General features: G+C 44.3%; 1 protein-coding gene across 4 annotated transcripts in view; it reads right to left on the minus strand.

Annotated features, from left to right (window-relative positions):
* Window positions 1–24,407, minus strand: part of Eml6 (EMAP like 6) — a 294,744-nt gene that overhangs the window by 56,831 nt on the left and 213,506 nt on the right. For all 4 annotated transcript variants that reach the window (XR_013042863.1, XR_013042864.1, XM_076546155.1 and 1 more), the window contains exons 21-27: window positions 24,202–24,329; window positions 17,747–17,888; window positions 14,359–14,511; window positions 13,892–14,023; window positions 7,553–7,641; window positions 5,917–6,093; window positions 27–228 (exon numbers count right to left, since the gene is read on the minus strand). Coding sequence is in view for 2 of the 4 variants with exons in the window: in XM_076546155.1 (XP_076402270.1) it covers window positions 27–228; window positions 5,917–6,093; window positions 7,553–7,641; window positions 13,892–14,023; window positions 14,359–14,511; window positions 17,747–17,888; window positions 24,202–24,329 (1,023 nt within the window). In the remaining 2 variants the exon portion in view is untranslated. The remainder of the gene's footprint in view (window positions 1–26; window positions 229–5,916; window positions 6,094–7,552; window positions 7,642–13,891; window positions 14,024–14,358; window positions 14,512–17,746; window positions 17,889–24,201; window positions 24,330–24,407) is intronic.

The following is a 24,407-nucleotide window of genomic DNA, read 5'->3' on the forward strand; positions in this document are numbered from 1 at the left end:
GAGGGCCATGGCTGATGGGGACTCACCTCCATCTTCTTCTGCATCTGTATCTGACTCCTCACTATCAACCAGTTTGCTCTCCTGGGTCCCCACAAATTCCCTGGTCCAGATCATCAAGGCTGTGTCAGCACCTCCTACTGTGAGCAACACAGAGTCATTGTGCAGCCACCTCACGTTGGTGACGTGTGCGCTGTGCCCCACATACTTCTTGAATCTTGCATGCTGTCCCTGCAAATAAAGCCAGAAGCTGGCAGTTACCAGGCTCATTATTCCCATGGTTTTTACTGTTATCTGGGATGTAGCAAAACTGCTCAAAGCAGCAATTTTGCTAGTAGCATGAGAATGCATGCTCTGTGCAGGCAGGGCCGGTCTCTCCATAAGACAGTGCTTGGCCCACAATAGATCTCCAACATGTATTTTTGAGATGCATTTGGGAAGTAAGGAAATACAGTTTGTTTCTGTGTCTCTCTAACATCAAACGCATCAGGCCCAGAGGTGTTTAGTGCAAACTCCTGATTGACACTTCCAACCGGTCCCCATGGTGGCTTTTACGTCACAACCCAGGCAAGGACGGAAGGCAGCAAGGGACCTCAAGTAATGTCCAAAACAAATGCCACAGCAGTTTCTTCCATGGACAGTGGAAAGCAGAAACCACTCGAAGAACTGTTATAAAGACAAAGCAAGCTCTTTTCCACTAGACAAATCTAAATAAATAAAACCCAGTTTTCAAGTCATTACTGGAAGCTTTTGGAGTGGGGTACTCAGGCTGCACCACTGTATCAGCAGGTGTTGAGGGGTGGAGGGCGGGGTATGCCTCTGGCTGTCCCCAGGGCTGTCTTGACAAGTGCTAGGAAGCCAGCACTGGCACCAGAAGAGCTTCCATTCTGGGCTCATGAGACAGCCTGGCAGAAAGAGCTCTTGTGAGAGCCACTTAAAGAGGTGGTTTTTCCATCCTCTCAGTGGCTCCCAGGGAATACCTTATGCAATGTGAAGCCACATGAACTCCTGGGTCAGGAGCCAGCCATCGGTGTGCCAGAAGAAAATGTTAGCCCAGGGCTGACAAGAGGCTTCCCAAGGGCTTTGGATTGGCGTACCGGAAAGCCCAAAACAGTAGACACATGGCAGGAAACAGGGGCAAGAGCTTCTCTGGAGCTGCCGAGCCCTCCCTGTCACTTGGAAACTCCCCAGTTCTCAACAAAGCTCATTGAGTGGTAAGACCAGAGAAGCCAACAGGCGGGCAGTATTTCCAAGGCCTCTAGCGCTCTGTGTGCCAAGATCTAACGCCCCCTTCTGGCCTCTGAAGGCACCTACACATGATCATGTACACATACCCATCCACTCATATACATACATACACATATTTTTAAAAGTAGTAAAAATAAATCTTTAAAAAGGAAGAGAAAGAAACTAAAATTTAACAAGAGATCTGAACACACATTTCTGCAAAGAAGGACTGTGACTGTAAAGGTGAATACATGGGCTATGTTTGCCAAGTGAAGACAATGCCTGGAAGATGTACCTAGTAACTGGGGAAAGAGCAGGAGGTAAGGTGACCAAGAGGCCATTTTAAGATATGGTAGCTAACAAATGAAGTTTGCATTTTGGACACAGGAGAGTGTTGTGTGGCAGGAATAAGAACTCCATACATTGTCTCTCTGAAGCAAGGTTCATTCTATAGCCAGCCCAACCGCACACTTAAGGATACGTCCATGCCAGCCGATAGATAAGGTACCAGGATTGTAGACATGCATGGCCACACCTGGTTTTGCTGTGTGGTTATTTATTTATTTTGATTTTTCGAGACAGGGTTTCTCTGTGTAGCCCTGGCTGTCCTGGATCTCACTCTGTAGCCCAGGCTGGCTTCGAACTCACAGATATCCGCCTGCCCTCTGCTGGGATTAAAGGCGTGTGCCACCAGGCCTGGCTCTCATATCTCTTTTTATAACTCACTAACTCTGTTAGACCGGTGTTCCATGCTTATGAAATCACTCAGCTTTACTTCTGTATAGCTCCTCTTTCCACACACACTCACAGTGCAGTGATGTGTTAGGAGGACACACACTCATTCACAGTGCAGCTAGGGCTGTGATGTATTTAGTTAACAGTGAATTTGTTCAACAGACCCAGAGCAACTATACTCATAAGCATAATGTATACTAATTGGGTAAGGGAAGTGAGCTAGAAAAGCTAGATTAAAAACATAGGGAGAACTAAATATGGCTATACAGACCTGCAATGCCAATACTTGGAAGGCAGAAGCAGGAGGAACATAGTAAATTCAAGGCCAGCCTGATACATATGGGCAGTGCGGTGAGGTGGAGAGAAAGAAGGCTTAATAGTTAAGAGTGCCTCCTGCTCCTCCAGTAGACTGGAGTTTTATTCCTAACACCCATGTTAGCGGCTCAAACCACCTTTGACTCCAGTTCCTGGTCATCTAAGGCCCCTTTCTGGCCTCTGAGGGCACTTGTACTCATATACACACATAATTTTTAAAATAATAAAAATAAACCAGACAGACAGACACACACACACACACACACACACACACACAGAGAGAGAGAGAGAGAGAGAGAGAGAGAGAGAGAGAGAGAGAGAGAGAGAGAGAGAGAACAAAGGACCTGAACAGACATTTCTGCAAAAACAAAAACAAAACAAAAAAAACTGACATGGAAATGAGAAATAGGGGTATGAAAAGCCATTCAACTTCACTTATCTGGGGAATGCAAATTGAAACCATAGGAGATATCACCCCATATGTTAGGATAATTGGTACCCAAGAGACAAAAGAACAAGTGTTTGGGAGGGTGTGGAGAAAGGGGACACGGATGTAAACGCTAAGAAAATGTTGGTAAGAATGCAAATTGGTACAGCATTATGGAAACAGCATAAGGTTCCTCAAAAATTCACAAATATAAACCACTGGGTGCTATTTGCTACTTCTCCAGCCCCAATCTTTTTTTAGGTTGTGGAGACTAAATGCTGTACTTGCAAATGTCAGGCAAGCACTGTCCACTGATCCGGCCTTAGACCTGTGTACTGTGGAGCTGGCCGGGTTCCTTCTGTGTTTCAGTTACTAACCTTTATCAGACACTGTGAATGTCCTCTCACTTTGGTGGCTCATTTTTCACTTCTTTGATAATTTCCACTGTTGTGTACAGTGGTTTTAGTTTAGTAGTCTCACTTGCTTATTTCTGCCCTTGTTTGTTTTTGTTTTTGGTGTAATGTCTAAGATCCTGCCCTGGAACTCGGTAAGCCTGAAGGGCAGGCACAGCTTCAGATGACTGCCCCAGGCACCCCACCTGGAGAGCGTGGAGAAATGGATGACAAACCTCCTAGAGCAAGAGTAAGAAACAACAGTACCACAGGGTTTCAGCTAAGTATTTCCCAAACCTTGAGTCAAACCAAGGTATCACATTTTTTAAAAATTGTCCTAAAAGAAGTTTCATTTTAAAATGAAGAAGAGTGGAGGGCTGAAAAGATGGCTCAGTTAATAAATGCCTTCCACTCAAGCATGAGGACTTGAGTTTGTATCCCCAACTCCCATGTAAAAATCTGGGCAGATTCCTGGAGCTTCCTTGTTAGGAATCTAGCCAGTTGTTAAGCTCTAGGCTTAGGGAGTGACTCTGTCTCAAAAAACAAAGTAGAGAGCTGGAGAGATGACTCATCAGTTAAGAGCACTGGCTGCTCTTCCAAAGGACCCAGGTTTGATTCCCAGCACCCACATGGTGCCACAACACCTATAACTCTAATTCCTGGGACTGGATGCCTTCTCTGGCTTCCAAGGGTACAAGCACACTTGTGATGCACAGACATATATGCAGGCAAAACACCCCGGCGTGTAGTTTGTTTTTTTAATTGAAAAATAAGATAGAAAGTAATAGAGGAAGATATCCAACATGCACCTCTGGTCATCATATATAAGCATACACTCACATATGTATAACACACACACATACATATAAAAAAATAAAAGTAGAAGAATCAAGGAAAATGGCTGCTGAGAACTGAACTCTGACCAAATAGGCAAGGTGAGGGGAAGTAATGGATCACTGGGTGAAGGCTAATGAATGTGGGATGAACAGTAATGTCTGCACTGGACATGTCATTAGAAAAGGCTTCTGACAGTGATGGTGTGACCGGGTCTAACAAAAGAGAACAGAACCAAAAAACATCCAAAAGACCTGAGGAAACCTGTGTGCTTCATTTTAAATGTGTCAGCTTTGCAGGAACCAGAAAACCACAGTAAAAAAACAAGAAAAACAGAGGGAAGTTAAGAAGACTTCTTAGGATAGATGTTATAGTAACAGACAGAAAAATTACTTATTTCCTCTGCCAAAGAGAATGTCCTTCAAAAGAGGAAAGCCAGCCCATTTGTACGACTCCACGAACTATCAAATGTGACCACAAACAATGCTGCTACTACCTAGGAATTTAGGAACCGGAAGAGGAGGAACCAGACACAGGAAGGCCGTTCCACCCAACAGTGCAAACAAGCAGGCACTGGGAAACATTGACTCATGAGCCGAAGCAATCTGGGATGAGATGTTAGGTGTTCCACAAGGGATTTGGAGGGCAGGACCCATGATTGTGAACTGATTTTACTTCTTCTGTTGGGTGAGTCCTTAGGAGAAATTGGGGATGACAGAGACACAATAAGCATGACTTTTAGCTGTATGTTTACAATATTTTTTATTGTATGCTTGTTTTGAGACATATAGTCCTGGCTGGTCTCAAACTTGCTATGGTAGTCAATGCTGGCTGGAAGCCCCTTATCCTGTGTCTGTCTTTCAGGTGCTGGAATTATAGCATGTTCTTCCAGCTGGTTCATTTCATCAAGTATTTTAACGATGTCTTGGAGGAGGCTATAGTACTGTACAGTTAGAGAGTTTTAAATATCTGTTATCAGCTACAGTATTGAAATTAAATGTAGATTGATACATGGAATGGACACTGATGGGGGCATCTGGCACCGGTGTTTGACTGTTATCTCTTTCCATGATTTAGAAATAAGAATGTAAAACCAAGATGGCACGATGCTAGAACAGAGTGAGCAGTCCTGAAAGCATTTGAAAGATGTGGCTAGAATAGACAAGACAAGCAAGATAAAAGCTCTCTTGGTATAGACACAAAGCACTATAACCAGAGTTCAGAAACTCAATTCTGCAAGTACAGGGTAGGAACACGAACACTTCTGAGAAATGACAGCTACACATATAGTTCAGCTACGATCTCAACTCAACTGCTGACGTTTTAATTTTATTCAATGAAACTGTAAAGTCAAAACCAAGAAGCTAATAGTCTGGCTGTGCTGTGAGCTAGTCAGGTTCTATCTGAAGCACTGGTTCAGCTCCAGGCAGCTGGAAAAGGGACTGATGATGTCAGCATAGAGGGAGAGGCAGCTAGAACTCATGCCACATGGGAAATGGCCGGAGGAAGCTGAGAGCCCGGACAGGAGGATGTGAGCCTGCAGGGTACAATGCTCCTACATATAAAGGCTATGAGAGGGCTGGAAAGATGTCTCTGATCCAGAGGCAAGTGCAGGCCTCAAACAGGAGCTCAGCTCGGGGTCAAGTAATGCCTGTTAACAGCAGAAGCTGCTTAAAGACAATTGTGCTGCTTTCCGTGACAGCAAGTTCCCGGTCTCTGGAACTGGGCTAGAAAGGCGGAGTGTGAGATGTAAAGACGAGCCCACAGTTCATACCAGTAGGGTTGCAGGACCTCTGTGTCATGAGAATCTCACATAAGTCATTCACTTAAACATAGCACGAGGGAGGTTTCTACACAGCATTACAAAAGTAATAAATATTATTTCTCACTGCCCATGCATTTAAATAAAAAATATCCACTCAGGTGCAACAGATAGATTTAGGTCAACTAATGAAATAGATCAAATCTATAATAAGCATGCAATATTACCTTGACAGGATATGAAAAAAGCTTAACGAAACCAAAATCATCCCCAGTGGCTAAGAGGGAGCCATCTTTAGTAAGACTGGCAGCATTGACATCAGTCACGTCGCTGTGTGCTGGCCAGATTCCTTCACAGGTGGGCCCCAGGACACAGGTCCATGTGTCCCATTCTATCTTCTCAATCTGCAGGAGGATGAAAGAGTGTGATCATTTTGTATAGCCTTATTTCTTTTTGTTTTATTTAAGAGAAACGACTTTTCAAATGAGTAGTTGTAGATGACAAACTTTGGCTGTGGAGCCCCAATTCTTAACTGCCATTGTTATTGTTGTTCTTTTTTATGAGACAGGGTCTTAGTCTGTAGCCTATGCTGGCCTTGAACTCTCAGAAATCCTCCTGTCTCAGCCTCCCAAGTATTAACATTACTGGGCACAAGCATTGTATCCAGCAACTGAGTTGCATATTTAAAGTAGTATTGCCATTTCTCAATAAACCAATACTAAAATCAAATATACTCAAATATTTTTTCTAGATCAAAAGCATACTTTGGAATTTTGGAACTCTGACCACAATAAAGGTTTGTAAGGTTTTAACTAGATTTTTAATCACTGTATAATCCATGAACTAGATCAGCTATTTTCAGCCCCGGCACTGACACCTTATTCCAGATCATTCTTTGTTGTGTTATAATGGTCTATGCAGGTAGCCATGTTGAACAGCATGCCTGGCCTTCACCCCTTGGATGCCAGTATCACCCTTCAAATGTTCCTGGGGACAAATTACTCTGGCTAAGAATTATTGAGATAGTAGATTAAAACAAATCTTTCTTTAAAACTATTTCATGTGAGTCAGGGGTACTCATGCTACGTGTATATGGGGAGTCGGTACTCTCCTTCCACTTTCTGATTTCTTAGGATTGAACTTAGATTACCAGCATTAGCAGCAAGTACCAGACTATAAGTTTTTCACAGGCTTGATCTCAATTATTAAAAAATTACATGTGGAGCAAAGGGCATAGGGAAAACCCGGGGAAAAGAAAACAGTTTCTGTTTCAGAAAGTATTCCCATTATCATTAGGGATAATATTATTTATTACTACAAATAAACACAGAGAAAATATCTAGAAAATTACATTCATAGAAAGCATTGCACAAAATGGCATGAGGCATGGAAAAGGTAACGTGCCATTCAGTCCGTTAGCATGCTCATTGTCCTCAGGAAACAGTACTGAGCAGAATGCCATCACAATGTCAGCGACATAGTCATCCCTTGTCCTCAGAAATTAGGAAAACAGATTAATGGTTTAGATTTAAGAAATTAAAAAGTCTAAAGGTAGGCAACAACCTGTGTTCATAATTAAGATTGATAGGCTTGATTAGAATGCATATTTTCCAACAAAGGCAAAATACCTTTTTTAAAATATATAACTTATTTTTTTTTTATGTGCACTGGTGTTTTGCCTGCATGTATGTCTGTGTGACGGTGTCAGAAGGCTTGGAACTGGAGTTACAGACAGTTGTGAGCTGCCATGTGGGTGCTGGGAACTGAACCCAGGGCCTTTGGAAGAGCAGCCTGTACTCTGAACTGCTGAGCCATTTCTCCAGCCCCCAAATATCTTTTAAAATCTTTATGTAGGACTGTTACCTCTGAGGGCCTTATTATATGTCTTCTGCCTCTTGGAGCTTCAAAGAAAAGTTGTTCTTTGGCACCTGAATTAACTTGCAGCAATTTCCCTGTTATGTTAGAAATAAGAGAGTGAATTAAACTGTGCATTTACTATTTTGTTATAAAATGCAAAGCATGGCTGCCAGAATTTTATTCATTTTAATTTGTCTTATAAATTGAGTTAAGTGTATGTTATATTATTTCAAAAAGCACATAAATATCAACACACTACATGGATAATGCCCAAAGCTCTAATTTAACAAAATATGGCCCTTATAAATTTGACCTGAAGTGTCTGTCAGATAGCACAAGAACCCAGGCTGGTCTTTTGTTTGGCGGCACTGGAATGAGCTGGGATTTCCCAGCCCTGACAAAGTGGAACTTTCGCTCCTTCTCCCCACTGCTCCCTGACGTGTAGATGAAGAAAGGCAAACTGTTCTGGCATCGAACGTGAGGTTCTTGTGAGAATTACATTTGCTTCGTTCTAAATTCAAAATCTGCCTTTAAAGTAGAGATAAGAAAGACAAACAACGACCCCCTAACCTTGCCTTAGGGAAGACTTCAAAAGGAGAAAGAGGGGATCCTCAAACAAAACGCGGAGCGCTGAGCGAATGGCTTCTCAGCTACCCAGATTTGCAACTATGGTCTCATTCACTGTGACTGATGTTGAAAAAGATTCAACTTCTAAATTCTCCTCCTCCAAGGGCAGCAATCCTTCATGAATGGAAAGTGTCATGTGTTGGAGTATGGTATCTACTATTTTTTTGCAATGGTTTAGTTATGGAAAATTTCAGTCAGGCTTGGACATGAGAATAATTTGAGAACCATGAATGTCTAGCTTCCACAGCTAGGAACTCACTTGACTTAGGACCCTCTGTTGACTGCCTCTGCCCAGACAGCATGCATTTGATCTGTAAACAATTTACATAAAGTGCTGTTTCCCACCCTCCCCCCACCCCCCAACTCTTAGGAAAAATAATACCCAAAGATTCCTCTGTGCTTCGCATGCTATCTATAACATTTATTATTTGGTCTGAAACCTAAAGAAGGTTTCCAAGTGATGAACTAAGAAATGAGGCTCTCCAGACTCTTTACTGCTGATCTGATCTAATAGTTTCTAATTTGGTAAGGTATCACGTGACTGGGGGTGGGGCGGCCTAGACTCTGAGGATTAAAGGGATCTGAAAGGGGGCGCCTCTGAGATAGACATAATTTGTAGATTTTATGGCTAAACATGAGAAAATGGACAAAGAGAAAGAAAGAAATGAGGGGGATTTAATAAGTGAGTGCTCACTGTTCTGAAGAAGGACGAGAGCAATCATTGCTTTTCTAATGAACTAAATACATCTGCAAAGAAAGTATGTTATTAGGACTTTCAAAAGTGATTGTAAAATATGTGGGAAACAAATCTAAAAGTTTCAGGTAAGACATTTTCTGAATGCAGCCATTCCTTGATGACTCCTGAATTATAAGATATTAGAAAACTCAGGATTCTAAGTCCTACATCATCACAACTCTCTTTACTAACTACAGTTTTAAAGATCATACTTCACAATTAAACCTCCAAATACTGAGCTATCAAGGTGAGGAACAGACTGTAAGAGTGTTAGAGACTCAAGGCAGACACACACAAGAAGTGCCACACAATGCCAGACACCTGTGGGCATTCACCTGACCTTCCCTTCCTTGAGAACCATCTCAACTGAAGCAAGTTTAACTCTGGTGACAGACAATAAAAATTGTCTCTCCCCAAGAGTTGGCATTGAGTGGGGGTCCTGCGGGGAGGTGTGGGTTCTAGAGCCGAGAGTGACATTTGGGAGCAACTGAGACTGGACAGTGTGCAACTGAGTCAGGGAAGGTTTGTGTGTACAACAGGGGCAAAGTTACACAGGGGAGCCAGAGGAGCAGCGGGTGTGATCAGCTGCCCCGAGCAGGTTTATTTCTCAGAAGTTTCCATCTCATTCTTTTTGTTTGTTTGTTTGTTTTGTTTTTTCAAGACAGAATTTATCTATGTAGCCCTGGCTGTCCTGGAACTCACTTTGTAGACCAGGCTGGCCTCAAACTCAGAGATCCAACTGCCTCTGCCTCCTGAGTGCTGGGATTAAAGGCGTGCGCCACCATGGCTGGCTTACAGTTCATTCTTAAAGCAGTTCCTTAGGTATTGCTTCCTGCTCCTGGAGGCTATGGAGCACTCTACATCTTTCCAATAAACTCATTTCAGCTAGTTTGAGTGGGTTTCTGTTCCTTGAAAGACAGACTATGAATTAAAAACAACTACTTTCATGTTTAAGAAAGTCATAATTATGGGCATGTGTTTTCTCCCTTCTTTTAATAATTACATGGTAGAAATAGTTAGGTCACCATCTTTCCTCTCCCTCTGCCCACTGTGAACTCTCTTTCTTTGTTTTCTCTTCTTATCCCTGCCCCTAAGTGTGTGTGCTTGTGTGCGCGTGCACACATACACACACATACACACACACACACACACACACACACACACACAGAGAGAGAGAGAGAGAGAGAGAGAGAGAGAGAGAGAGAGAGAGAGAGAGAGAGAGAGAGAGAGATCCGAGGACAAGGAGCAGAAGCAAACACAAAAAAGTCTGTACCATCTATATATTATTGTCCCCAAATAATAGAAACTGAATTCTTTCAGAACTCACATTTTCATCATTAGAAAAGTCTTCTCATACAGAATAATAGGACAGAAAAAAAAATAAAACAAACAAACAAACAAAAACCTGTCCTCACAGATAAGGAGAGATAGCCAATCACACAGAGCAAAGCCACATGCATTAGCCCTGTTGCCACATATCTTACAAGTCAGGATAATTCCAGAACTGTACTACACAGATCAAACTTGCCAGGCCATTTGAAGTGAAAATAGAAAGAAAATGTCTTATGAAGATTCCAACTGTTGATTGGCTAAAGATCATACAGTCCTACTGTTTTCAGAAATGAACTTTTACTATCTACAGTACATTCTGTGCTTTGCCTCTCCCCATGTATTCTTTTCTCTAGTATTCCATGCATGAGCCTTCATTTGGGGAACTGATGTTCCTGCAAAAACAAATGAGCCTGCTGTTGCCATGGTCACGAAGGCTGCTGAGGCTGAGGCTGTGCCTGAGCCTGCACCTACGCCATCTCCACCCCTGCTGAGCCAGCTGGCTCTAGCAGATGCTTTCACTATTTCTGACAAACAAACCCCTGCATCTAAATTTTCGCTCTTTACCTTCCATGTTCAAGGCCTCTGCTATGAAAAGCATGGCACATTCCTGAGATGCAGCACTTTGGAACCCGGGATATCTGGATGACAGATAGTTGACAGCTGGTGGGGCTTAGTTAAACTACGCAAGCGGCCTGGGTGCACCTGCTCCCGTTCTCAAGATGGTTTAGACTCTAAAAACACAACTATTCTACTGTGCTCTCAAGCCATGGGGACCACTGGGTCTGACATCTTCTCCTTACTGAAGACCCTCTTGGAAAGGGTCTTCACACTCTGGCCTCTCCCTCCTCTCGCTCTGAGTGCCTCCCCAGTCCTAGGGTAAAATAGAGGACAGTAAGGTATTTCCCATCTCCCTCACCAAGTGATGGCTCCACTCTGAGTCACTTTACACAGACTCAACACCCTCACTACCCCTAGCAACAACCCGGTCATGGCTACAAAGATCTTGGTTTTTCCGTCCCAGCTTTTTCTTCTTCAGTCTCCAGCATGCGATATAAGGCCTACACACGTGCAAGAACAAAATCAACCCAATTCTCCAAATGTAAACCCAAACCACAGTATGGGATCAACTTGTGTCTGTTAAGAGACTTACTAGCCAAACAGAGAACATTCAAGTGTTAAGAAAGGTGTGAGTGACTGGAACCCTTGTTGCTGTTGCTGGCGAGAATGAAAAGGGGTACAGCTTCTGTGAAGAACAGCGCAAAGATTTCTCAGGAAATTGCCAACAGACCTAACTACCTCCATCACTGGGTATATACCCCAGGCATTGATAACAGGGGCTTGAAAGACACTTGAGCACCCAGGTTCACGACAACCTAGGTGTGCATCAACAGATAAGCACAAAAGCAGAAGGTGGAGTAGACACACAGTCAGCTATCACCTGCCTTAGGAAGGGAACTCTGGTACAGGCTGCAACATGGCGGTGTCCCTGAGGACACCACGTGGAGGGAGATGAGCGAGTAACAAAAAGACTGCTGTGGGGTTGTTACTAAGATGAGGTGAATCGAGAAGTCAATGTCAAAAGACAGGAAAGGAAGTTTCTAGGGACTGACGGGAGAGCTGTCGTTTGCTGGGTAAACAGTTCTGGTCCTACAAGATGAGTGAGTTCTGGAGGTGGATGATAATAATGGCCACACAACAGTGAGAGTATACTCCATGCTTGAGCTGGTATATTTAATAATGGTAAAATGTTTATGTATTTTCCATCTTCATGTATCCCATTTTTCTGTTGGTCCTTCACTTCCACAATAAAACTACTGGTGGGTTTTATTCCCTAACAGTGACGGCAGAAGGGAGATTTCACACCTCGTGTCAGGTGCTGTAGCTCTGTGTGTGGTCACTCTGAACAGTCATCTTATCCTAGCACACACAGGGAAGAAGGAACAGGGGCGACCATCGCCTTCTTGAGTTGTTAAAGCAATAGAACAGAGAATAGAAAAGAAGCAGGCAGTGAGAGGCGTTGTCCCACTTGCTCCTCGGCCTTCCCAGCTCTAGGGGACTCAAGTGGCCATGCACCTGCCTGACCACAAGCTCCACCCACGCCCTTGCCTCTCTGCCTGTCTGGCGTGGCCCTGACCTGAAAGCCAGAGCCTTTATCTGATTTCCATCTGCTCTCGTTGGGGCTGGCACCTCTTACAATAAGTCACATGTTTTCCTCTTGCAGGCCATAGAGCTCAAAGAAAGTTCAAATTCCAGTGCAGCAAATCCAGACACAGCTAAACAACTTCCTGGCTCAGTCCATGACTATCTACAAAAATACTTGAAATAAGGCATCCCAGAGTCTCTGCAGGAGCCTCTGCTCAGACCCTTGCCAGCTTTCTCTGGCTTTTATTAGTTGCTTTTGGGAATGCCCCACTCAAAATAACCTGGAGCTCCCCAATGCCCCCAGAATAGAATTCCCCATGAACTAGCATGGTGGAAAGGTCCCGTTGGCTCTGTCCAGGTCGGACTGGTCAGACTCCTTTCCTCCACTGCTCAGCCAAGTGTTACTCACCACTTCTTACCCAGCCCTGGCTCTCCCACCTTCTCAGCTCGGGACACCATGTTCCTTTGCTATCTGGTATGTTGGATTTCCCTTGGCACTCAGAACACACACCAGACTTTTCTACCACAGCAGGCTATGACTTCTTTGCAGATGAGGATCCTGCCCACACCTACATGCTTACTCCAGGCTAACATCAATCAGCTCTCCAGGATCCCACAGTAAAGCCCTGCATAGCACTTACAGTCCACCCCAATACTGACATGGCCCATCCCAAGTCTCCTCACTACTTCCTCTAGGACTCTCAGCTTCTCACTCCATGTCTGTATCGTCATACATCTATATTCTTTCAGAAAAAGCCCATCTCCCTTCCTAAATTATAACGTTCACAGAGACTAGATCTACATTGTCTGTCTTAAGACTTCACAAATGAGGCCAGGCAGTGGTGGCGCACGCCTTTAATCCCAGCACTTGGGAGGCAGAGGCAGGCAGATCTCTGTGAGTTTGAGGCCAAGCCTGGTCTACAGAGTGAGATCCAGGACAGGCTCCAAAACTACACAGAGAAACCCTGTCTCGAAAAACTAAAAAGAAAAGGAATACATAAGACTTCACAAATGGTAGATGCTAGATGTGTTACATAGACAAGTCTTCATGGTTTTGTGGAAGTAACTTGGAGGAGGCAAAGGGAGAATCTGGGAGTTTTGGAGAGCAAAGGTAAATTCTGATGAGTTGAACATAGGTTTCTGTCTCCACTGACAGATGAAAATTGCTTGAGACTTCAGGGACCAAACTCCTGGAGACAGAGTCTTGGCCAGGAAGGCTGAGTAGAAAGGCAAGGACAGATCACATGCAACCCAAGGCATGTATGGCAACTCAGGGCATCACATGTGTTCTTGGTCTTAAGCCCCAATGGATTCAATTAATGGCACCTTCACAGAACAGAAAAACATGTTAACAGCAGCTGCTCCTGGGCCATCAGGTTAGCCTCATATGCTGCCGTGGGCCTTTCTCTTCCTGTTTTCCTCTAAAACTCAACTGCCAATCTCTCTGGAAATGATGCATGAACAGACGTGGAATTTAAGTTTCATCTTAAAACCACAAACTGCTTTACCTCTAGAGTCCCAGTCAATGTGCGTGATGTAGCTAGAAGCTCCTTTACAGATGCCAACCCTCTTGCTCGTAAGTACGTTGTAAATATCCACAAAGTTATCATGGGATGCCACTGCAAGGTATTTTCCTGTATCTATAGAGACAAGTACACAGTAAACAGCAACACATATGATGTAGGAATTCACCTCCAGGACCTTAAGATTTTGAAGTGGGAGAAAGGTCAAAGAAACTTTTAGAACAGTCCATTCTTACAAAAAAAATTTGTCTCGAGATTGCTGTTTTTAAAAGTATCTACTGCCATCTTCACCTTTTGATTTTTTTTTTTTTTGAGACAGGGTTTCTCTGTGTAGCCCTGGCTATCCTGGAAATCATTCTGTAGACCAGGCTGGCCTCAAACTCACAGAGATCCGCCTGCCTCTGCCCCTGAGTGCTGGAATCAAAAGCATGTCCCACCACCGCCTGGCTCACCTTTTGAAAATTTAATGTCAGAGATCATTTCTTTTCTGTGATGGAAGGAGACCATGTCTTCCACAGTGTCAGCATTTACCACCAAGAAACTTCCATCATTCAAGCCAACTGCTAAGGCTTTCCCATCAGGGGAGAAGGCACAGCATCTTCCTCCTGCAAAAGGATCAGAGAAAATCATAATCCTGAGCACTTTGCTGTTGATCAAAGCAGATGGAGACATGGGAGAAAGCAGATATGTGCATCACACGCTTATGTGTGACTGGGCCTTTAACACTACCCAGGTGGGAATTCAAATTTCATCATTTGGGGACTAGTGAGACAGTTCTGTGGGTAAAACACTTTTTATACAAGCCTGACAACCTGAGTTTGAACCTGAGAACCCATGGCAGAAGGAGAGGACAAACTCCCAAGAGTTGTATCTAGTCTTCATGTATGTGTGTGCATATATAACATAATAAATACCCATTTTTAAATCTGTGAAAATTATCATATTTAAATACGTCTTCATCCCACACACTATCAAAACCACATTGTAAGAGCCCTCATTGCTCCTGCAGAGGCCTCCATTTGGTTCCCAGCACCCACACCAATTGACTTCAGGAGTCGGACACTTTCTCACGTGAGTGTCTGCGTGCACACACCTCCACACCCGTGCACAGATAACATAAGTAAAAAAGGTCAATCTTAAAAATAAACTTTAATTTCCATAAAGTTTATTCATTCATTTCCTTATCTTGGAGTATCTGGGCCTTTTAAGGTAGGTAGGCTGAGGGGCTGCAAGAGAGGGCTGGTGGATGACATCCTCTGAGAAAAGAGGAAATAGTCAAGAACATGAGTTCTCTAACAAAATGTCTAGAAACCATTTTTGAGATATCATGACTGGCATACACTTTTGTTTTATTTAGAAAACCCCTTATAATTTTAGCTTCTCTGCTTTGTGGATCATAAGGCACAATCAAGAGGTGGAAAATTCTGGTTGCCACAGTCCTAGCCATGTGGCCGTGTGCTGAGGCAGCTGAGTCTAGCTTCTGTGGGGACCCACGCCTCTGCTGACAAACGCTGGGAGCTGTGTTCATTCTGGTAACTTTGAATCGGTTTATGTAAGCGATATTCCCATTCATTTGTCCACTTACGCTTATTCCCTCCCGTGAGTCAGTCATGCTGCTGGAGCAACAATACAAAGACTAGCCAGCCCTGGGAGCATCATCAGGGTGGGGGAACCATAGTTACTGCACAAACTGGGCCATGTTTTAGGGCGAAAGGAGAGATGTTAACAATTACATCAGGGTAGCAGGGGAAGCCAGGCTGAACTATCATCTAAGGGCAATAGTGGCTCTCTTGACTAGTTTTTAACCCAGGGATTGAAGTCCATTGACTAGGGATTAAAGTCCATTGACTAGGGATTGAAGTCCATTGACTAGGGATTGAAGTCCATTGACTAGGGATTGAAGTCCATTGACTAGCTTCCACAACAAGGTCCCAGTTTCATCTCACCAATGCAAGTTAGTGGACGAGACAATTTGATTGTTCAAAGCATGGCTTGGACTTGGTCGAATCCTTGCTCCACCATGTAGGCATCCAGGGAAAAGTGAGGCAATGTGGGGAGAGGGTGACAACCAGGGCAAACAGGCTGCTCTGTGAGGCCACCATGCTGCAGTGTGCGTTCGGTTTCACTATTTATTAGTTAGATGACCTTGGACAAACTGCTGTAGAAACCTGTCTTCATTTCCTAATCTGTAAGCGATGAGAATGACGGCCTTGTTCACTGGGTCTCTGCATGTTAGGATACATTGCTGGCTGGTTAGTGGTCGCAGTCTGCCATGGCCTGGCAGCTTATCTCAAGAGCTCGGCAACATGGAGCTCCCTCCCCAACAAAGCTTCCTGCTCTCCACCTGCCCTTATCTGGAGAATGTCCCTGGGCCTGGAGGACTGATCTTATCTGAAAGCTGTCCCTAAAACCAGATGCCTGATTCATCTTTAGCTTGACCCTTGGCACAGATCCCTGCTGAGAAGACTTGCTCTAGGAGCTCTGCTATGGGACCCTACTGCACACACTAAGCCTTGTGGTAAGAGCGGGCGGGCCACTTAATGAAAATCAGGGTTTGTCCCCGGGCTCCCCAGGCCTATATATTCCTTATTCTCTGGATTAAAATCGAGCTGATTCACCGAAACCATCTCCTGGAGGGCTGTCGCCTTTGTGCTCAGGAGCTGCATTCAAAGCTTCTGTCGCCCTTCTGCCTCCTCCCCCTCTCGACCTGGTGGCCAACAGGCTGAGAGGGAAAGAGGACCCCCACGTTTACAGAGTAAGAGTCATGTGCTAGCAGGGTCTCTGACTCACAACTACCAGTTCTATGCTTTCATTTTGCATGGTTCCTTTAGATGCTCCCACGTCTGCAGAATGACTCAGCACAAATACTCAAGGGCCAGGACCCAAGCTCAGCCTTTCCTGCCTTAAGAATTTTTGTGACCACAAGACTCAGCTTCCCTGTTTCCTCCTCAGAAAGCAGTCCAGCTGGCCGGTCTGGGCTGAGCTTCCATGGCCCCTATTCCTACAGGATAGCCATTCTACCTCTCACCCATCTCTGCCTGTCTGTCTGCCTGAAGCTGGCCTGAGTGCACTGTGTCAGGAGCTCCCTGGCCTCTTGGTGCCTGGGTAGGTTTGATCAAGATGAAGCATGGCAAGACCGGAAAGTGGAGACTGGGAGGTCAGAGCCTTTGCTCCTCCAAAGCCACCATCTCATACATTTCGACTCCCCATTCCACCAACCATCCTTTTGTCTTTTCAAGCCCAGGCCTGGCAATGGCACCTGTGGCACTGGTGGCATAGCCTGGTCATTTCACCCCTACCCACCCCTTTACAAAGAGTCCTATTTTGGACTTCTCTCAGATTACCTGCTGCTGCTGGGACTCCTTTCAAATCTCATGGTCTCTGTGGGATCCTCAGGGCTTGACACATAGAGCCGCTCAAGAAGCATTTGCTGAACTGGCCCTCCTGGTGACCCGACTGTGTGCAGATGTCCAATATACATTTATGACATCAATTATTTTTTCCTATCAAACTGACCTTTTATTTTCCATGAATTCTGGGGACTGATACTCATAGAGATAGATAATGGTTTTCGTCATTTGTTTTATTTTACAAGCTGATGCATTTCAGCTCTCAAAGAGGAAGGACGCAGCCCCAGGCAGCCAGCGCCTGTATAGTACAGGCAGAGTGAATGGTGCAGAGGCGTCATGACCAACCTCTGGAAGGGCTCCATGTGCTCTTAGTTTAACTGCACGGTGGACTCTGAATTCCCTTGCTTAGGATATTTTGGGGTGTGTAACAGGCGCTCTCAGGCCACAGTAGTTGAGGAATGAAGGAATCAACACAGGAGATGCCGTGTACCTTTTCTCAGTTTCCGCACTGCCAGCATGCGGTGCTGGGAGGACAATTCCCAGATCCGAAGGGTTTTGTCATCGCTTACTGTTGCACAGATGGGCAGGAGAGGGTGTGCTGCCAGTCCCCACACTTCCCCTTCCATGTGTCCCTGTGGGAGAGGAAACGGGACCAAGTGAACCCAGGCTTTCCGGCTAGTCCTTCCCAGCTTGTGCTGCATTTCAGGCTGAGAGTACCTCTGAGGTTAAGACATGAAGAAACAGTCTCCATGAACCAAGATGACTGCATTAAGTTCTTTCTTTCTTTCTTTCTTTTTTTTCATTTTGTTTGGTATGATCTTTCTTTCTTTTCTCCATTTTTCCTTATTAAGAAATTTTCTACTCACTCTACATACCACCTACAGATCCCACCTCCTCCCTCTAGCATTAAGTCATTTCTTAAGTATGATTTTTAAGCTGGCTGTTTATGATACAAACCAGGTTTGTTTACAGCATGGAAGACATCTGCCCATATGGCAACAAATGTCCAGGTGAATTGTAAAATTCCCACCTCTCCCCCTTGTTACGTGTGTATGTGTGTGTGTGCATGATTACATAGTGTGTCTGTACTTTGTGTGTGGGGACCAGAGGTTAACATTGGGTGTGTTCTTTAATTGCTCTCCACTCTAACTTTTGAAAAGGGTCTCTCGGTGATTTAGCCAGGCTGGCTGCCCAGCCTCTGCCCAGCCCCAGCTCCAGCCCTGGAGTTACAGATGCATAGCACACTATACCCAGCTTCTTAATCGGTTACTGGGGATCCCCACTGAGGTCCTCATCCTTGCATAACAAGCACTTTACTGACGAGCATCTCCCTAGATCCTCATCCTGTTTTAACTGCAGAAACACACCATGTCAACACACTGTGGAGGAACAACTTGACCACACTGACACTGGTGACTGCCTTTGGTGGAACCAGACTACTCTAAGGTGTAGATGTCACTCATCTTTGTCACGGAACTGGCCAGCAACGTTCTTGTTTATACAGCTGTAGTCCTTCACATGTATTGGACTTGGCTCTCCTGCCCTCATACTTGGATTGAACCTAGGGCCTCATACATGCTACTTAAAGCATTCTGCCACTGAGCTATAGGATGCATTTGTCTGGCTGAAAAGAAGTAAATCTAAATTTTGACTTCAGAGTCATAGGTGCAGCTCAGATTTAATGTTTGTTCATAAACTGGTTTGCCCATGTGCCAACAGTAATCACCAGCAAGCTGAAAGGTGCTTGATAATACACACAGAGGCAATTCCATATGCCCTTATCTTATCACAAATAAACACTCTAACTAGCTTAGAAACAGTAACTGAGATAAAACAGGATTTTAAATATCAACACTTAGCTGGGTGATGGTGGCACATTCCTTTAATCCCAACACTCGGGACACAGAAGCAGGTGAATCTTTGTAAGTTTGAGGCTAGTCTGGTCTACATAGTGAGTTCCAGGAACTATACAGAGAAACCACGTCTCAAAACAAAACAAAATAATAACAACAACAACCACAAAAATCCAGTATTTTAAGTATAAACACTTAACATGAAGAAAACAGTAATTTATTTCTCAATGGAGCAGCATAGAGAAGAATTCCTGACATGCAGCAATAAGCAGACCATTAACTGAGCTGTCCAGATGCCCTGTTTAGAGCGGTAAGCAGGCAGGCCACACGCCCCAGGGCGGCTTGTAGTTGGAACGTTCTGGGGGAACAGCAGCTTCCAAAGAGAAATTGGATGATAGTTTATCCGGGAAGCTGTCTGAGCAAAACAGTGACTGGGCAGAAGTCCCTGGATAGTCATGTCTATGGGGGAAAGGTGGGCTGGGTGACAGGCTCCCTTCTTCATCCCTCAGGACCATGGTGCACTGCATTTGTATCCTCGGTGCTGGTCTCTTTAAAAGTCTTTTGCCTCAGAGGCACAAGCGATGGGTGACAGGGCATCTCCACTCTCTCTCGACTAACTGGTTCTGCCGAGCGCTTTCTGTGACTGAGTCTCTTTGCACATCAGGTTCTACATTCTTTGAAATCACTGTTTCAAATGGATTTCAAAACTGTTATTTTTCTCAAGCTGATCACTTTAAATCTCACATGTACAGGGACAGTGAGGAAGGCCAGAAGGACCCTGAATGACACAAGAATTGAGCCAAGTTCTGACTTTCCTCATCACTTAGGAAGCTGACCACAGCAGTGTAATGGACAGCTGGGTTATATTCCAAGTGTGCACAGTAGGGTTTTCAAACCCTGCTACATGCTGCTGGCTCCCCCAGCTCCCAAACCAGCTGCCCTTCTCTAAAACAACACCCCTTCTTCCAAGTGCATCAAACTGGAACAGAAGCTCTGGAACCTGCCCAGAGTAGGATAGAGGATGGTGGCTCCTGAACATTCTCCCAGCATGTTTTCCCTCAAAACATGACTATGGGTCCCGAGGGAGCAGCCAGCCCTTGTTCCTCCACAAAGCATAGGGAAGATCTCAGGAACTCCAAGGACTAACTGAGCACAAACCCTGAGTTTACCCAGGAAGGAACAACAAGTGAGCGGGGAGCAGCGCTGAGAAGGAAGGGTGCAGGAGCCACCAGGTCCTCATGCTCACAGATAAGCCCTGGAGAACGCAGGGATGTTCAGCTCACAGGCTTGTCTCTTCAACAGAAGGGTTTACACCTGCATTCCACCCAGAAGGCTACGAGTGGATGGAGCTAATAACCTGGTAATCTTTTGCTTTTCTATAAAGCCAGGCTTTGCCTCAATTTCCCAGACTCCTGAGCACTGTGTCTCAGTCAACAGAACCCACTTTTTATGAAAGAAGTCTCATGTACTTTGCAAAAAAGTCTACTATTATGCTCATTACAAATCCTTCTCCCTAGAACCCATCCTTACAGAAGAAATCACAGGTACTTTGCAAAGGAGTTTTGATGTAGTCATGCCTTAAGCTTTGTGTGATAACTGTCACAAGGAAACTTTTCCCAAAGTTGCACTGTGCTCAAATAAACTGCTAGTGGTCAGACTCTAGAAATTTGAACTAGCCCAGCTTACTAAGTGTTGAACCAGATTTCCTTCTTGCCTCTCACAGATCAGTTTCTGTCAGCCATAGCATTTGCAGGGACAGACTGGCTTCCACGGGAGGTGAGAGGATGGAGGAGGCTGACAGCCTGGGCTCAGGTGGAGCCCCAGTCAGGGGGTTGAACCTTCCTCACCTTCCTGCTGTAGCTGTCGGACAAGGGGGGCAGCCTAGAGTAGTGAAAATGGGGGTGGGTTGAGCTGCAGTTCTGGGGTTCTTAGCATATGGCTGTGGGAAATGTCGATGGCTTCAGTTCTTCACCTACTAAACGACTTTCCTAAATCTGTCCTGAAGATAAATGTTGTCCAATAACACTGCCTGACACACAGTAGGTACTCAACAGGCCACAGTAGAGATCATGTTCATTGTTAGAGCAATAGTAACAAACAGAAGAGAAGAGAAGGGTAAAAGCCAAAAGGTGAAAAGCCCCTATTATCATGTTCATAGCAGATTTAAGTAAAGTTGCCTCAACTATAACATTTTATAAAATTAGAAGTTTACACTGTAGGTTAAATTATAGCATAAAATTTTCAAAAACGCTTAGAAATCTAGCATTTATGGGAAAAATTTAATTTTGAAACATTTTCAAACTTTTGGGGGTTAAAATATGCTTTTTCATAATATTAAATAAGTTATGACCAGAAAAAGAGAAATTAGTTTAGAAGGGACCAAGAGAAGCAAAGACGACATCCAAGGGACTGGCTCCAGCATGGCTCCTGTGGGCCGCACCGTCAGATGTGGGGGTTTCAGGTGTGTTTTACCAGATTTTAAAAGAGGCTTTATTCTATCTGTCTGTCATCTATCTATCTATCTATCTATCTATCTATCTATCTATCTATCTATCTATCTATCTATCTATCTATCTCTACCTACCTATCATCTGTCTTTCTCGTTAGTTTTAATACACATACATCATTTTAAAACAGCCTTTGTTGATCTCCTTCCCTATCTCCTCTCCTTCTTTTGATTCCCCTTTGAACTTTTCACTTCCATTCAATTCCCCTCCTAGATCCATTTCCCTCCCATTCAATTCCCCTCCTAGATCCATTTCCCTCCCCTCCCCCGCTAGTGATCGCCTTACGTGTTTCATAGGTTACAGCCAGTTTCCATGCACACACACATACATGTGTGCTAGGATCTGTATGTGACAGTGAATATACATTTTTTGTGTTTCTGAGTCCAGGTTACTTCATTCAATATCCTTTCCAGTTTCATTCATTTTCCTGCAAACTTCATTATTAGAAATTTACAGCTGAATAAAATTTTGAGTAAATAACATTTTCTTTAACCACTCATCCACTAAAGAATGTCTAAGCAGATTCCATTCTTTGCTATCGTGAAAAAGGGCAGGATGAAACACACATGTGCAGGTGTCTCTGTTGGAAGGATACAGTTCTTGGGTGTATAGCTGGGTTATACAGAAGTTCTACTTTTAAGTTTTTTTTTTTTTTGGTTTTTCGAGACAGGGTTTCTCTGTGTAGCTTTGCGCCTTTCCTGGAACTCACTTGGTAGTCCAGGCTGGCCTCGAACTCACAGAGATCCGCCTGCCTCTGCCTCCCGAGTGCTGGGATTAAAGGCGTGCGCCACCACCGCCCAGCTACTTTTAAGTTTTTGAGAACCCTTTATATGTCTTTCCTAAATGACTGAACTGCTTTATACTGCCAGCAGCAGGGAATAAGGGTCCCTCCTCTTCCCCATATCTATGGGTTTCGGAATATTTGTTTAACTATGCAAGGATGTGTTGCATTTCTTTAACTATGTAAAGATGTGTTGCTGTTTTACCTTGCCTGCCTAAGGCATCTGATTGGTCTAATAAAAAGCTGAATGGCCAATACTAAGGGAGGAAGTATAGGTAGAACTTCCAGGCAGGGAAAGTAAGTAAGAGGAATTTAGGCTTGGAAAAGAAAGAAAAGGAGATGACAGGGAGATGCTAGGGGTCAGCCATCTAGACACAGAGGAAGCAAGAAAGTAGGACACACAGAATAAAAGAAATGTAAAAAGCCCCAAGGCAAAATGTAAATGAATAGAAACAGGTTAAATTAAATTAAAAGAGCTAGTGGGACAAGCCAAAGCTAAGGCTGAGCATTCATAATTAATAATAAATCTCTGTCATTATTTGGGAGCTGGTTGATGGGACAGGGAAAGACTCGTTTACACTCCTGCTAGCAGTTTTTTTATGGTAGCCATTTGAGATGGAATCTCAAAGTAGTTTAATTTGTATTTTCCTGATAAGTAATGGTGTTCAACACCTTTAAAAATACTTATTGTCTATTTATGTTTCTTCTTTTGAAAGCTATCTGTTCATTAACACATTTGTTGACTGACAAGGTTTCTCTTCATGTTTAACTTGCATTTAACATCAACAGTAACCCCGGTGAAGCAGTCCATCTCTTCACTACAGCTTCTGAACACATGGCTCACCACGCCTCTTCACCTGCAAGGGCAGTGTGTTGCCAGACCAGGCAGGACTCCTGCCCATTGAACATTTCTGTGCTGTTTGAATCTGATTCTACATAAGTTTGTATCCTGAGAGAAGCAGGGTTGGGAGAGCACAATTGTGGCTGTGTGAAGCAAGGCCTAAAGACGTGTGTGTGGGAACAGCGAAATTATCATCAGTTTTATGGACCAACAGATCACAGGAAGAAGAGATATCTAAGGTGTGCCACCCACACTTGGTTTGATTTGGATGATAAGATTCTGAACTTTGAGCATGTATTAGTAAGGGATAAGGCTCTTGGAGACTATAGAAACTGGTTTCACATGCGGCTGGGATAGCTGTAACTGGTGGACAGGGGTGGAATATGATAGGCAGGCTCCAAAGCCCTATGACCTCCCTGGCATAATCATTTCCTCTTGAGTGTAGCATGACCTGTGACTTGATTCTAACCAGTAGAATGTGACAAAGGTGACAGAAAGTTCCAGGGAATGTATGATATAACTAAGTTGCATAAGATCCTAGTGTCTTATTATTATTTGTTTTTTCTTGCTCTGACAAAAGTAAGTGTATGAGAGATCCTGTGTACCCCAATGAACTCTAGTGGATAGGTGACTGACAGGGTAGCCTCTGGGCAACAGTTAGCAAGAAAATAATGCCAGTCCTACAGCTGCTGGAAATAGGTCCTCCTAGCAGCCTACGAGCCCAAAGAGGCCTCCCCCCCGCCCCCCAGCCCCGGCCTTGAATAACACAATGGAGGAACCAGTTCAGCTGGGCTCAGACTCCCGGGCCACAGAGGTGGTGAGGTTGGAAGGAGCGTGGTTGCTGGTCTGTGAACACCGTGCTGGAGCACCCCAGGAAGCTCTGTGTAATCAATGCCCTTTGCCTCCTTTGCCCCACCGCATTCTCAGCCTTGACATGGTTTGCAACATGTACAAACGAGGTACCTGAACAAGCAGTGTCATTGGGCCACTCTTATCAATTTCTAGAATCTCTCCGTTTTTTGTCCCCACAAGAATGTGTCCATGCCCGAGGGTGATGGCACGAATGGAAGGGTTATCCTCCAAAAGCAGGCCTGAGGGGGAGAACGTTGAATTTAGTAAGCACCGGGAAGGTGGGTTAACATAGTGTCTTCTATTTCCAAAGTGCTAGA

The sequence above is a fragment of the Peromyscus maniculatus genome, chromosome 10 (genome assembly GCF_049852395.1).
Source record: "Peromyscus maniculatus bairdii isolate BWxNUB_F1_BW_parent chromosome 10, HU_Pman_BW_mat_3.1, whole genome shotgun sequence".
Taxonomy (NCBI): Eukaryota; Metazoa; Chordata; class Mammalia; order Rodentia; family Cricetidae; genus Peromyscus; species Peromyscus maniculatus.